Here is a 16,409-nt window from a genome sequence, read left to right on the forward strand (position 1 = left end):
CTTCACTGATACGGCATTGTGAAAATAATGTAAAAATCTGTATTTTATGCCACAGAAAGATGTTGAGATGGAGAGAAATATTTGGAAAACCCTTTTATTTACTTCAAAAATGCACTTCTTCTTTAATTTATTGTCATCCATGAAAAGCATCAGAGTTGTATGTGCAATATCATTGCAGCACTAATGTTTATTAAAGAACATTAATAAAATATTGGCTGTCTTGTAAACAGTAATGACAAGAAACTAGCCAAAACATGTGTATAGTTACGTTTTACGTTACTAAATGTCATTATTTTACTTAATAAACAAACAAAGCAGACCTTTCATTTTGAGTGTTAAATATAATGCTGATAAAAAAGTGCTGAAGTTCCAAAACAATAAATATAACTGACATGAATTCCACCACTTTTATAACAGGCACAAAATGTAACAAAACTTCCAACTTCAATCTCAGCTTCTCATTTGACACAGCGATCTTAACTGACAGAACAGAATAAAGGTGACATTATATAATAGAAAATCATGATAAGCTTGGACTTGTATAAACGCATAGCCTAATTATAATCTTTCAGCAGGAGCTGGTTTTCCATTCTACTGAATGAAATAATATAAACTAACCACAATGCCAAATCAAAAAAGCACATATCAGAATCCAGTGCATATCAAATAATTGATTATCAGCATATTGCCAGGTCAATTTAGAAATGCATCGGTTTTGTGTTTCTGAAGGTAGTACGCTACAGATCCAGCCTGCTGGACCCTTGCTGCTTGTCTCTAGTCCTCTGTGATAAACAGTGCTTCCCAAACGTTAACAGTCACCCTCCGTTGGGTCTCAGCCTTAGGAACGAGGCCTCCAAACAGGAAGCTTTAGCTTCAGTCGGCGCCCCATGCAGCTTTACCCTGTACACCTCTCGGTCTTCACCTCACACTTGGTTCAGTAGCAGCCATCTTTCCAGCTGCCATCCCTCAGGGCACTCAGGGCAGCCAGGCTCTTTGGGGGAGGCATTAAACTGTGAAGAGACAGGTTTGGTAGTTAGTTATAATATTGTTTCTCAAGCCTTACAAATGGAATCAGATTAAGTAAGCTCTAAACTTAACAAATATCCTTGTGTATGTTAAAACATAATTTTACATTGGACAATGACCATTTTTGCCACCTAGCTGCTCTTTTTTCCCCTACATCTAATGGGCGGATGGAGTGTATTGATGTTCCTGGGAAGATGACCCCTAAATATTTGAGTGACCCCATGACGTATCATCGTCTAGCACCACCCTCAGGCCAAAATAACAATATCTCAACACAAGAGATCTCATAAAATCCAGGAAGAACCCTAAATGATTTTGGTGACCCTATTGCTGTAGCACCACCAAGACCCCAGAACTGGGAGGGCTGGTTGAGGCAGAAGTTGAGGCAAAAATTGCCCAACTCTGGTACGGCAAGCTTGCCGTAAGTCGTAAGACACACAAAGGACGCTAAAGCGCATGCTCTATGACCTCAAAAAGAGATACTTCCAGGGGAGTATGTGCTGGGTGAGCAACTTTAATTGAAATGAGTGGCCAGGGATTTTCCATGCCCTCTGCAGTTCTTATATCAAGCCCTAGCACAGCATTCAAAACCAAATAGAACTTGTTTCTTGAGTTCAATGGAGAAGTGGCGCCAGGTTATATCCGGTTCCTCAAGCTATATAGCCCAATGAACAACAGCATCAGCCAATTTCCAGCTGGGAGTAGGGAGCAACACAGACACTAAGGGCTTCTAGTGGGGATTCTAGATTTCTTAAGGTCCCTATACACCAGAAGCATTAGTTCTTTCTTGCAATAAATTTCCCCCAATATATACATCCCAAATGTACCCATAATACAAAATGTAACACTGAAGAAATCTTGAATTGAATCATTCTAATGGCTTACCTGCGTGTGGGCTGGGCGATTTTACTGGGACGCGGCGTCCCACTGAAAGAAGCCGGGCGAGGTAGGGAACTGCGAGGAGCAGCAGATTGGGTGGAGACGTTTTTTAGAGGTTGCGGTACAGAGGTACTGCTAGGTTTAAGGGGTTGGGGCAGGGATCCGTTGCAGGGGATAGAGTGTAGACTGACAGAGGAGGAAAGAGTGGTGGCGGGGGGACCCTGCTGGACTGTCGGGCTGACGTAGGCGGTGGCTTTCAGAGGGTGCCGAGGCGTGGTAGGGAAGTTTCCCACACTCTGGACCCGTTGACTGAGTTGGCCTGGGGAAGGAACTGGAACACAGGACAAAGCAAAAGCAAGATTAAGGCTCTTGCGTCAGTAACTTCTTTGCAAGTAACACGCTCAAATGTTGTTGAAATGTACTTTTCTGGGTAGAATAGCCTTATTAGCATGCAGGACAAAATGTGTTTTTTTGAAGGATTTATTTCTGCATACGGAGGAGGGTATGTCTTACTAGACGACTGGAGTCGTGCAAGCCCATTGGACGAGTCAAAACTCTGGCTGTTCCGGAGGGAGGACATCATTGGCAAGGAAGAGGGACCATGGGAGGGGTTGACAGGGGAAGCCAGGCTTGGAATACTGAGGACACTAGGCATGCTGGGAGCTCGGAGCAGGTTGGGCATGCTTCTGCGAAGCTTGTCTATGCAACCGTACCAACAAAGCAGACCAAGCATTTTTTTAGACACTACATAATTCAGACATTTTCAGCTTTTCAGACATTATGAGACAAAGTGTACAGAACATTTGTTTTGCATGGTGAGTATAAAATATGTCATTGCCCACAGCTTCTTGGAAACTTTCACAAGGGATGTGTTTTTGTGCTGACAGGCAGTGTGTTCATTCCATGACCTTAATTACATGAATACGATATAGTCATATTTAATAACTATAATACACTCAGTTAACCAATATAACAGGAGATTACACTTTATGAACCAAATCAATTGCTGGTTTTCATCAAGCGTTTCTTTTTTTTAATGCTTTCATAAAAACATCCATGTCATGCTTTCATGACATAATAAAAAACGATAATCAATCAGCTTGTTAACTTTATTTATGATGTCCCATAAAATAAATGAGACTTTCTATCCTCCTCACTTAGCATAAAATAACAATGGTACAAAGAAAAGGTAATAACCATAAACGTGCCCTAACTTTCAATTAAACCAGTGGAGGGATAGTTTAAATCAGAATTACAACCCTACCCAAGGACACCATTCTCATCCTATCATCAAGGGGTCCTACTTTAATCCGTCTTGGCACAAACTGAACCCATCTGGTCAGAGCAGAGGCATCTCAAATGAGTGTAACTGATGGCCTGGCTTACGGAGACGCTTTATGCTGTGCAGTGGGAATAGTGAATTCCTCATAAAATAATTGGGTTGCAACAATCTAAAACATTTGTGGTAACTAACTACCCCAAAAAGAAAAAAAGAGGGTTAATACAACAACAATAATACATAAATTAATGAACTTCCATGCTCACCTGTGCTGTTCCTGTAGCCTACATGCATGTCTGTGGTCAGACTTGATGGGCCAGAGTATTGGGAGAGTCCACTGAGGGGGTACTGGGGGGTAGAGGGACTACGTCTGCAGTCTCTGATACTACTGAAGGTGTGGGAGTGGGGCAGGCTGCCCCGCTGCATAGACCCGGTTCGGAACAGCCGAGGCTGGGGGGGAGGGAGCTGGTCATACCCTTCGTCATCCTCGTCCTCCTCCTCCAGGTCCATCTCACTGCGCCTGAGGGAGTGTATGGAGAAGCTGGAGCTTCTGCGGCTGACTGTAGTCGATGTAGAGGCATAGTCTTGTCGGAGACCTAAAGAAAGAGGAATCAATTGGACTGGATCAATGTGTTGGACTGGGGGCAGGCAAGTGGACCCTGAACCTCACAGATGCTAATCTCTCAAGACATATTCTGCTACAGCAGAAAACAAAGCAAAAAATTTATTTGTTCTTGTATTTATAGGGAAACTACAGACCAGCTCATCAAATGATATCACAACCAAGTGAGCTAACCCGAGTATTCAAAGGTCAAACAGTGAATCTTTCATTTGATGTGAACGACTACCTCCTTGCCAGCAGTGTAATCAGCTTGCTCCCAGTGCATGTACAGAATGCCACCCTGTCTCCAGATCTTCAGAACGTTGTAGCCTATTGTATTGTTTTAATAAGGCGTCGGCAGCAGCTCATGCATCATTATTTAGTTAGTTATTTTTAGTTCTATGTTAATTATTTCTCTCCCATGTCCGTATATATGCGTACCCCCCAGCTAGGGGACTCCTCCTCTTAAAGCTGATGGTGGCACGGGTTAACTACATTTATGCTAACAGCTAGCGGCACAGAAATAATTAACTAAAATACAATGGACAGTGGGACACATGACTCACTTTCCTCCTGAAGACGCGCCATGACCTGGACATCTGTCATGTCCTGCAGCTTGTAACCCATAGAGATGGTGTCATCCTCCAGCTCTGACACGCCCAGCTCACTGTCCAAGGAGGACTGGGGGCTGATTGCTGCATGTTTGCGACCAGCATCTATAAACAAAGGCAGAGTCAGTCAGACAATGATCTCGCCTGAGGCGGCATATCAGCCGTAACCGGGCCTGCATATCTTCCTGACTGCGAAAACAAGCTATTGTATATTTAGCCAAGAAGGCAAGAAGCAGGAGAATTTGCACTTCAACTGTACATGTGGATGGGATATAAGCACAGCAAACGTACACACACTCTCATAAGACAGACATTCGGAGATCTCTGCCTAACAAAACATCTGGTGAGATGACATGTAAATTCAAGGTAGGGCCTTGAGCTAGGTGGTAACAATTAAACCAGCATTGCGAAGCAAAAACTTTAGGATGGTCCTTCAATTGAGGGCGGCATCATGCTTGGTTTTCAAAGCAGTGGGTGAAGGTCTAGCATTGAATTTAGATATCATGTCACCATGCCGTTTAACAGTAGGCGGAGATCTCTACACATACCCAGGAACTCTCACAAACGTGTGAACCTGACAACATGTGCACTACATAGTCATATATTAAAAATAGATTTCTGTGTAACACACACTGGATGAAACTGCAGTGATGAAAAGTAGAGCATGAAGACAGATTATCAGCATGAAGTCTTACTGTGGAGTGTGGCGCTGGAGAGGAAGGTGGGAGTTCTGTCAGCTAGGCTGCAGCAGACCCTTCCTGGGAGGGTCTGCTGTAAAGGTTGTAAAGGTTGTAAAGGTTGACTGGATGAAGGGAATGGAGCTGGGAGGAGAGAGAGAGAGAGAGAGAGAGAGAGAGAGAGAGAGAGAGAGAGAGAGAGAGAGAGAGAGAGAGAGAGAGACAGTGAAAGGGAGAAGCGTTTTAACCACATGAACCCTAGCACCCCAGAACATTCGTCAGAAATTACATGGCAGATCTACAAGCTCACAATGCATCACACTGGGATGTGTTGTGAGCTTGTAGATCTGCTATTTCTGCAGTATGGTTGAATCACAGAATAAAGTCTAATCTATACTTCGGTTGCCAAAAATGACCGATTTTCAAATGATGAGACATCACTTATTTTCTGAATGTCAAAATGGCTTTGCAAAAAACAATTAGCCTAGTTAAAAGGCTAACAAATTAATTCTTGATGATAAAAATAATTTCTCTTATGTGGTCAATATGTGCGACATCTTATACAACATGCAACAACATCTTTTTTTGGCCTCAGCCAACGGTTTATGCAAAATTGCATCTCTATGCGAGCTAAACTGAGGATTTAGCTTAACTCTAAGCTAGTGTCTGTCATCTGTCATTTCACACCTGCAAATAATGAGATTGGACTCAAAACTGTCAAATACGAATTGTCTAAATACTTCTGGGAAATCATTAGGTAAAATTAAATAAAGCCATTAACGAGCAATCGTATTAAACGCTATGTTATGCTACGTTATTATTAGTATCTCCAATACTGTACATTTCTTCTTTGCATTTCATCATCATGTAGCATAAAGCATTGCATCAGGTATGCAAACCTTGCATTTTCCAAAGAACAGACCGGTGGAAAAAAATACAGCAGCAGCACATTTTCCTCATGTAATGATTGCACATTAGTAGTGTCTTATTGCTTAAACTACATTACAAAGACAAGAATCCTCAGATATCTGATGATCTACATATAATACGACACTCAAGGTCACTCGCAGTATATTGAGCTACTGATTTTTATATGTGCTCAATAACTTCTTGGTTATTACATGCAACACCTGTCAAATGTGCAAATTATGATCAGTAGAGGAATTCTAGCAGTCCCCTTTTTTTTGGTTAGTGGTGGTTAGATATGATTGCGCCGGTGCGTGTGTGTGCATTCATTTGTTACCTGGGGAATCGGTTAGTGCAGCAGGTTTAGTATAAGGCAGGACGGGACAGCTGAGGGTGGACAGACCCTCTATGCAGCTGTAAGGACGTACAGAGGGGACACCTCGCCACCGCTTGACTAGGAAGGACAAAGACAAGGTGAGGAAGCACATGTTGGTTATTATGAGGACAACGGTGAGGAAGCACATGTTGGTTATTATGAGGACAACGGTGAGGAAGCACATGTTGGTTATTATGAGGACAACGGTGAGGAAGCACATGTTGGTTATTATGAGGACAACGGTGAGGAAGCACATGTTGGTTATTATGAGGACAACGGTGAGGAAGCACATGTTGGTTATTATGAGGACAACGGTGAGGAAGCACATGTTGGTTATTATGAGGACAACGGTGAGGAAGCACATGTTGGTTATTATGAGGACAACGGTGAGGAAGCACATGTTGGTTATTATGAGGACAACGGTGAGGAAGCACATGTTGGTTATTATGAGGACAACGGTGAGGAAGCACATGTTGGTTATTATGAGACACTCACCTTGCCGTGTTGATTTCGTCGACTAATACTAAGACGAAAAATGTTCCTCGACTACCCTTTTTTCACTGACGAAAATAGGGAATAAAAATGAAATGAAAACTAAGCTACGATGACAAAAAATATTGACAATCTCGTCAACAATTAAAAACTAGACTAAAATGCTAGGAAGGGACTAGTGGACAAGAGATCCAGTATAAGTCATTTTACACTTGGTTGCATGCTGAAAATAGCCAATCTACAAGCTCACATTCAGCAAGTGTAAAAACACTCATTACGACGGCATCAAGATTCATTTTAGTCGACTAAATCTACAGTTGATTTAGTCTAATTAGTCGAACATCTTGTGATATTTAGTCGACTAAAACTAGACTAACACTAAAATGTGACTAAAACTAAATGAAAACTATTCAAGAGACTATGACTAAAACTAAAATAAAGAATGTCTGCCAAAACAACACTGTCACCTTGTCTCTCTTTCTCTCTGTTTCTCGGTGTTTTGTCAGTCTCTCACCTTCCATTCACAAATCTATTTCCTCTCTCTTATTTACATGAGCACATACTGTATGAATGAGCATAGGTGTTACGATGCAACATATTGTGAGCTTTTAGTGTGACTGGTGCACGCCTTTACTGTAACAGTTAAGTTACAGCTTGTTTTGGAGGGGATCTCATAATCAGCAGGTGTTGAGGAATGAGCATGTAATTAGATAGCGTTCCTTTCCAACCAATGGCGAATGAGATCTATAGTAGTGTGCTCTGGGATGTACGGTAGGTCACATGTTAAACATTATGCTCAGACAGTAGACACTCTACTCAATCACATTTCTTTTCTGTTTTTGATTTATTCTATGTCATACCAAATAACAGTGAGCGAAGACAACCTAGAATTATATTCAAGAATGTGTGCTGAAAATATGTATATATCTATAATAATATAATAATATACAGTATGCTAAAAACATTGAGTTTTTCAGTTTACCATTCTGGATTGTTAGGCAGAGAGTGACAGAGACAGACAGAGAGAGAGAGAGAGAGAGAGAGAGAGAGAGAGAGAGAGAGAGCGCAGAGCATTTGGCATTCTTAACACAATTAGCCAGTCCACTACTGGATAAAACTAGCATTCACGGCTAGTTACATAAACAACAGTTACTGGGACTAAGGAACAAGGATGTATTCATGACCCTGGGGAGGAGAGCCAACCTTCAATGAATCCATCTTTAGTAAAAAAAGAAGAGGACCCTGAATCACACACACACACACACGCACGCAGACAGACAGACAGGCGCGTGCGACACACACACACACACACACACACACACACACACACACACACACACACACACACACACACACACACACACACACACACACACACACACACACACACACACACACACACACACACACACACACTCACAAACACTCAGGAAAGGGAAGGGCCCACACTGAATAATTGATACAAGAATAGCTGATCTCTGAAATCCCTCAACAGTCAAATGGATATGGACACAAAGACACATACAGTCATGCATACACTGTGGAGGAGACGGTTTTGCAAGCTGAATGAATCTGGTTCAAAGGCTGGTTATTGGAAGAAAGGTCTACAGACTCTAGATGGAAACCATGCAGCAGTTGGCGTTTTGCTACATTTAAGTTTACAATTTTAGAATGGAGACCATTTTGTGCTTGACATAATAACATGCCTTTAAAAAGTTACAACTGGACATCTTAGGAGTTGAAGTTGCTTCACAAGGAAGAGAAAGTGACCATTTGTCTGAAGTCAAGGCAATCAATCCATTGGGAGAATAATACAACTTGTGGACTGTAGCTTTAACACTGTGGGATGCCATCCTAAATAACATAGTTCGGCATAGTTCTGTCTCATACTATATAATATTATAAATTATATATAAATTATATATATTAAACAAATTGTCTCTCCAACATCACGATTTGTCTCAAAAGCAAGTGTTTTAAATTGTTAGCTTTCATACAGCTGTGCGCAAAGAATAACTCCCAGGGTTCAGCAAGTGCCCTGGAAATCCTGTTGCATGATCGCATCATGTGGAGACCAATTGTGCTAAGTGTGTCACAGATTATGATCATGTGTTAGTAACCGCAAGACAGAAGTCTAGATGTAGTCACAGATAAAGGCAGTCTGGTTGTCATCATGATACCATACCTTGGTCCAATCTGTGACAGAGAGTCCTCTTAGCCAGTTCCACCTCTGGCCCTGGGTGGTCCAGTACCCGCCTGCACCACTGGAGAGGGCTGAGGACACTCTCCCCTTGTAGAAAGGCTTTGGGACTCACGTACAGCCTGGAACAGAGCATCACTTGCAATTTATTCCAAGATATATCTGACTGGCCTGTACTGTCCCTGTCACGGGGACCAGCTCAGTGGCCTTGTGGTTTAATGGTCCACTCCACCCTGAGACTGTGAGGTCAGGGTACAATCCCCAGCAGAGTCATACCAATAAAACACTATAAACATGGCACCCAATGCCTCTGTACTTGGCAGTCATATCCAGGGGGTATACTTTAGTATATATAAAGCTGCCAAATCGTAAGGAAACGGGAGGAGATATAGGTACCTGACCTATGGGCCACGCGGCTCGCGAACAGTTGGTTCCCAAGGCTACTTTATACTATTACACTCACTACAGTATATGATCTCAGGGTAAAGCCGTGACCTGTTATGTGAAGGGCTGAATGTTAAGCCATACAGTACACACGCACGCACGCACGCACACACACACACACACACACACACACACACACACACACACACACACACACATTTAGTTTAATTTATAACTAAGCATTTATGCTAGCATTTATGTTACGTCATGTAGGACTATATCTAATACTGTAACCTGTCCTAAATTGCTAAAATAATAAGTGTATTTGTATAGCACATTTCAATAAGGCAATTAAATGTGCTTTACATTAATAATAATAATAATTTGAATTCAGTAAAAGGGTCTGTACAGGTCACTGAGTCAAAATTAGGGGCCGTGCCTTTTAGTGAACCTGACTGAACTCAACTTATTTTATTTTCTTGTACGTTTCGTTTGCAGGTTTTGCTTGCAGTCCCCATCCTGCTAGCCTAAAAGTAAACTGACATTTTGAAAGTGTTTAGCATTAAATGTAATAATGGCAGACAAGACTATAGCACAAACTGCTATTAAAGCATAACTAATGGAACTGTGCCTCCATTAGAACAACACAACAGCCGGAGACCTTGAGGGATGTGGCAATGAGTTTTACAGCAGTAATATATGAATCTCAGTTCAATGACCCGGACAGGCAAGACCAATTTACAGCAGGGGTAAACCGTGGCACTGTGTAAAAGGGAGAGGTTTTTACGTCTATACACACTTAGGCTGTGGGCCTCACTGTGCCTTGTACTTACCTCTTTATTGCTGGTCACAGCAGTGATCAAACCAATAATGTGAAACTGGAGACCTTAATGACAGCAGCAATTTCCTGTCTTTATAAGGTGACCGTGCCCTGATAATGTGGCCGCATGGCCCATGTTTCTACATTTAGTCTATATCCAGCCTTCCAAGCTCTTGGCTCCAGGGCTGTGAATAAATCCATCTCTAGTGTGGCCTGCACTCTTTCAGATAGATTTCTGGGTCTGTGCCATGCTGTCAAATCATCATTTCCCGCATCTTGAGAGAGAGATACAGATCATAGACAAACAGCATAGACAAGATATGCAAATAGCCGCCCTATACCACCTCAGGAAATTATGGCCCTAATTTATAAGCTACAACAGGAATGCTATCTTATTTTACCCATGATAATATATTCTTAACCCTTTTAAATGACTAGTGAACTAAATTTCATTTCCTGGAATGTAAAGGGAATTAATTCGCCAGTTAAAAGGAAGAAAATAATTACCTATTTAAAGAAATCATCCGCTAGTGTTGCCTTTATTCAGGAAACCCACCTTACAGATCTGGAACATATGAAGCTGAGGAGGGATTGGATCGGCCATGTTTTTTTTTCTTCTTATACATCCAGTGCACGGGGAGTTGCCATACTTATTAACAAAAATGTAATGTTCAAGCTGATCTCAGTGGAAAAAGATAGGAATGGACGGTTCTTGCTCTTAGATTGTGTTTTAAACACAAACAGGGTAACTCTGGTAAACTTATATGGTCCCAATCATGATGACCCAGCCTTTTTTAATGACCTTCTATTGAAACTAGCGGCCATCAATGGCCGATGCCTTGTTGGAGGTGACTTTAATCTAGTGCTTTCTCCGGCAGTTGACCGCTCGCATCCTAGGACACTCACATCATCCAGAGCGGCGTTAGTATTGAACCAAGGCATGGCAGAGTTAGGGCTGTGTGACATTTGGCGTTCCCTCAACCCCAATGGGAGGGACTATTCCTTCTACAGTAATATGCATAAAAGTTATTCCCGTTTAGACATGTTTCTAGCCCCGCGGAATATACTTACAAGGGTAACGAGCTGTGCCTATTTACCGGCTGCACTTTCTGATCATAACCCAGTTAAATTAACTTGGAAAATGGAGTCTGTGCGCCCCTCTTCACCTCGATGGCGGTTTAAATCATTTATGCTGAAGGATCCCCAGTTCATTTCTTCTATGAACTCCCAAATTGAACAATTTCTTGTGGCTAATGTAAATTCTGCGTCTCATGCCAATGTTTGGGAGGCTCTAAAGGCGTACATGAGGGGACATATTTTGTCATATAGTGCTCACAAAACAAAAGAAAAGAGACAAATCCTATTGAAGTTGGAAGAGGAGATAAAAGGGCTGGAACAACAACACTCTCAAACCAATGGAACGGATATTTTTAACACTTTGACTGCTAAGCGGATTCAATACAATAATTTGTGCACTAATAAGGCGGAGGCTGCTTTGGCCAGGACCAACTATCACTATTATGAATATGGAAATAAAACTGGAAAACTTCTAGCTTGGCAGATTAAAAAGGAGGATACAGACAGGATCATTGACTCTATTGTTGCTGAGGGGGGTGGAGTTCTGACTAGTCCAAAAGAGATCAACTCTGAATTTAAACGTTTTTATCAAACATTATATAAATCTGATCATAACAACAACAATAATGTTGCTGCGGAGCAGTTTTTGGAGGGCGTACCTCTCCCTCAGATCAATATAGAAGATAAAGAATGCTTGGATGCTGATGTAACTGAGGGGGAGGTTCTCCTGGCTATGAACTCTCTACAAAATAATAAAGCCCCTGGACCAGATGGTTTTCCGATTGAATATTATAAATCATTTGCAGACAAATTGCTGCCTCCTTTGACAAATATGATTAAGGATGCATTGGATGGTCAGGCTTTACCCCCAACTCTAGAACTTGCAACTATAACATTATTGCCTAAACCTGGGAAAGACAGACAACAATGTGGCTCCTATAGACCTTTAAGTCTTTTAAATGCAGATTACAAAATTATTTCTAAAATGATTGCAACCAGATTAGAACTTGTTTTACCAAAAATAATCCATCCAGACCAAACGGGATTTATTAAAAAAAGACAGGGGTCAGATAATGTACGCCGATTATTTCATATATTAAACACTACTCAGAGGACAAAGGAGCCCACATTAATAATATCTATGGATGCCGAAAAGGCGTTTGATAGGATTGAACCTAGCTTCCTGTTTCAGACTCTTGAAAAAATGAACTTTGGAGAAAAAATCATAAAATATATTAAAACATTTTTTACTGCTCCAAAAGCTCAAATTCTCACTAATGGGCTCTTGTCGGACGCCTTCTTGCTTTCTAGAGGTGTAAGGCAAGGATGCTGCGTCTCTCCTATGTTGTTTTCAATCGCCATTGAGCCGTTTGCCCTTGCAATTAGAGCTAATGGTGAGATTTCTGGAGTGAAATTTGGTACAACGGAGCACAAAATATCCTTATATGCAGATGATGTTTTGATTTACTTGACTGACTTGGCTGGCTCGGTCCCTCCACTGTTCCAGTGTTTACGGGAGTATAGTGCAGCATCAGGATATAAGATCAACCTAACTAAGAGTGAGGTCTTACCTCTAAATACACAGGATCTGAATGTAGGGGATCTGATCGATCCATTGAAAATGTGTCCTAGCGGGTTCAAGTATCTGGGAATTAATATCAGGGAAGAGCGGGATAAGGTAATTAAAGACAATTACTTAAACCTTATGGAGAAGACTAAGTCTGACACTTTAAGATGGGCTGATCTGCCTTTGTCTCTAATCGGAAGAGTGAATGCAGTTAAGATGATAGTGTTACCGAAATATATATATCTATTTCAATGCATCCCATTCTCTATAACTAAAAGGTTTTTTAAAGATCTTAACAAAATTATTTCCTCCTTTTTATGGCAGAGCAAAACACCACGGGTCAAATTGAGTACGATCCAAGCCCCTTACAATAAGGGTGGCCTTAATCTCCCTAATTTTAGATGTTATTACTTGGCCTCGCAATTTCGTCCTTTATGGATATGGTTGCACCCTGAGATTGGTGAGGTTAGGTGGCTACGTATAGAACAACTAGACCTGGGCCTAACTCCCCTGAAAATCGTACCTTTTTTGGGTGCAAGGAAGAACCTCTCTTTGCTTACGAAAAATCCTATTATCTTGAGCGCTTTTGAAGCTTGGCAGGAATCTCATAAATTATTAAGGATAGACACATCTCTAATGAGAAAGACACCATTATGGGAAAATCCTAATATTCCTTATCCCATAGCTGATGGAGTATTGCAGAGATGGGTTAATAATGGAATCAGGACTGTGGGTGATTTATACAGCAACAATGTAGTATCAAGTTTTCAACAACTGTCAGCCAAATTTAATTTACGTAACCATGACCTCTTTAAATATCTTCAAATTAGACATTGGATTCAAGCAAAATCTATAGATTTCCCGAATATTCCGGTAAAATCCCCCCTGGAGGATCACATGTTTTGTAGTCTTATCACCTCAACTAAAGGATTAACTTCCTCCATATATAGTATTCTAAATAATAATTTACCAATTTACAATACATTGAATATTAAACATAAATGGGAGACAGACTTGGGATGCACTTATGATGATGTGGATTGGGAAATAATTTTAGAGAGGGCTCAGAGGGTTCTGATTTCCACCAAACATAGACAGATGCAGTTTAACATTTTTCACAGGACTTACTTTACCCCACTCAGGTTACACAAGATTGATAGGAGCATTTCCCCTATGTGCCAAAGATGTAAGATAACAGAAGGCTGCCTATTGCATATGTTATGGAGCTGCCCACTTCTGATTGATTACTGGAAGTTCATCATGTCTACTGTCTCTGATATCATAGAGGTTGAAATACCACCTGATCCAAGAATTTGGTTACTGGGTGACGTTACGTTGATCAACACAAGTTATTATAAAGAGTATTTTGTGTTACTCGCCAGTACAGCTGCGAAGAAAGTCATCTTGGTTAATTGGAAATCTGAAAACTCACCTTCACAGAGACACTGGCTGAATGAGCTTTCATCATACTGTACTCCTGAAAAGATACTGTACAATGTAAGGAGAAAGCCTGCTACTTTTGAAAAAATATGGGGTGGGTTCTTTGAGGTTCTTCCGTCAATATCTCCTCTGGGTTGATTTTGTTTTATTTATATTGTTATTTTTATTTATTTATCCGAGTTGTTGTCAAGTGGTGTTGTGTACAATACAGAGTAATGAGAGCTGTGTAGTTTACCTTTCTGGGGTTGGGGTGGTGGGTGGGTGGGGGGGTTTGTTTTTTGCTGTTTTTTGTCTTTTTCTTTTGAGTTTGTCTTGTCTTGTTAAAAAAAAAAAAGGAAATCATGATTCTGTAATTCATTGTTTTGAATAATGATGATGTCTGCATTATCAATAAATAAACCTTTAAAAAAAAAAAAAGGAATGCTATCTTATTCCCAGTCAAACCAATGACTAACCACTGGGAGCTTTTTGTTCAAATGTGTGTTATATTAAAAAAAAAAAAAAATACAATGAAGGAAACACATTTTAAATGAACTATCAAACATGACAACATGCGTTACTATCCATTTACAAATTCTGAATCCCAAACCAGGCCAAAGGGGTTGTCACTTCTGTGTAGGACTGCCAAAGAGTGCAAAGAACTAACCTCTGTTGGCAACTAGGTCATAGACAGAAGACTTGGAGCCGATTAGTTCTGTTAAATGGAGTGAGAAGATATCAATACATCCAAGTGTAAACGTTGGATGCCATAAATGCTGCAATTTGTGCTGCATGAAGTGTGTGCTACATTTTCCACATCACTAGATTCACCAGTCAGCATGTTAGTATAGGAAGAGCTACCTCGCTCAGCAGATATTGTGCTTCCGTTAAGCCCAGGAGCTAAAACACAATCCACCAAGTATCTGAACTGTGTGTGGAGTGGCAGACTGGAAGGGTGTCTGCATGTCTCTAATCCGTGTCACTGTCTTGAAGCTGATAATAATTGCTGGTGAATAATAAAAGGCTGTTTACACACAGTGCCTTATGCACAGCTCTTTTGATAATATATTTTAAGCCTTTTGCTTCTCTCATGGGCCTGCATGGATGCCTGTGTGTGTGATTGTGTGTGTGTGTGTGTGTGTGTGTGTGTGTGTGTGTGTGTGTGTGTGTGTGTGTGTGTGTGTGTGTGTGTGTGTGTGTGTGTACATCCATACTGCACACAGCTGGTTGTAGGCTGTATACCCAGAGATACAGCCTAATAAAAAAGATTGTGTATAACACACACACACACACACACACACACACAGTCACACACACACAGTCTCACACACACACACACACACACACACACACACACACACACACACACACACACACACGTCTATAATTGGTTACAGTTTTAAGACAAATATTTGTTTAAATGTGTTGTTGATTGACGTATGGATGGAAATTGGCAACAATAATGGTTAATTTGGTCAATAAAACAGAATAACAGCGGTTAGGTTACCAGCATTCAGGCTCTCCAAATGGAAGAAGGGTGCTGATGTCTAAAACATCGACCTGGTCCAGAACCGTAAGTCCAGTGGCGCCGCCGCTGTCCTCGACAGCATCAGGCGATAACGAGGTCGGCTGAAAATAAGCAAAGGGCTCCTCCGTTAAACTGTATGGTCCAAGGGCACAGGGATGCGATTGTGTTGGACTTAAAACGCCATACATCCCAGATAGATTCCCATTATTTGAGCACGCTGTATTCCCGTGCAGACATACTGATGTTGGTAGATGCGGGCCGTTTGTGCAATTGTTTACAGCGTTCGCTCGTGTCCGCAATTGTTCGTTTTGCTTCTCCAGTTTTCGGACCAATTCTTGAAGCTTAATCACCTCAAGCTCCGCGTTGGCAATTTTATTGTTACCGTTCACGTCTGCCATCATCTGGGGGTTCAACACTTCGGCTTCCATTTGCTAAAACGCACATTGAGAGCAGGACAAACAACACGGCCTGCATAGAGGGTCCAATTCAATTCAGATATAGTCAGTATAGTGTCTTGATTCCCCCCGTTGTTGTCCTCCGCACGCACTGATTTGAGCACAAGACTGG

At 41.3% G+C, this 16,409-nt stretch overlaps 1 protein-coding gene across 2 annotated transcripts; it reads right to left on the minus strand.

The window, feature by feature from the left end:
- Nucleotides 1–121: 121 nt before the first annotated feature.
- slain1a (SLAIN motif family, member 1a) lies at nt 122–16,280 on the minus strand. Of its 2 annotated transcripts, XM_079518545.1 has the most exons (10): nt 16,082–16,280; nt 15,822–15,943; nt 9,033–9,169; nt 6,317–6,433; nt 5,092–5,217; nt 4,352–4,501; nt 3,451–3,780; nt 2,419–2,604; nt 1,912–2,236; nt 122–1,010 (listed from the first exon to the last, which is right to left on the minus strand). In XM_079518545.1, the coding sequence occupies exons 1-10, from the start codon at nt 16,268–16,270 to the stop codon at nt 935–937; spliced, it is 1,758 nt and encodes a 585-aa protein (XP_079374671.1). In that variant the 5' UTR covers nt 16,271–16,280; the 3' UTR covers nt 122–934. The 2 variants fall into 2 exon arrangements, with proteins under 2 accessions (XP_079374671.1, XP_079374670.1); XM_079518544.1 differs by having other exon boundaries at nt 15,822–16,280.
- Between the last annotated feature and the right edge of the window lie 129 nt (nt 16,281–16,409).

This window comes from Electrona antarctica (assembly GCF_951216825.1).
Source record: "Electrona antarctica genome assembly, chromosome: 13".
Taxonomy (NCBI): Eukaryota; Metazoa; Chordata; class Actinopteri; order Myctophiformes; family Myctophidae; genus Electrona; species Electrona antarctica.

Bases quoted from the DNA above. Each gene is read 5' to 3' on its own strand.
- slain1a (XM_079518544.1), bottom strand. From the start codon at position 16,270: ATGGAAGCCGAAGTGTTGAACCCCCAGATGATGGCAGACGTGAACGGT. The intron at 6,434-9,032 runs GTATGGTATCAT...TGTCCTTCCTAG, and splicing joins CTGTCACAGATTGGACCAAG to TCAAGCGGTGGCGAGGTGTC. The intron at 1,011-1,911 runs GTAAGCCATTAG...GTCTCTTCACAG, and splicing joins ATCGCCCAGCCCACACGCAG to TTTAATGCCTCCCCCAAAGA.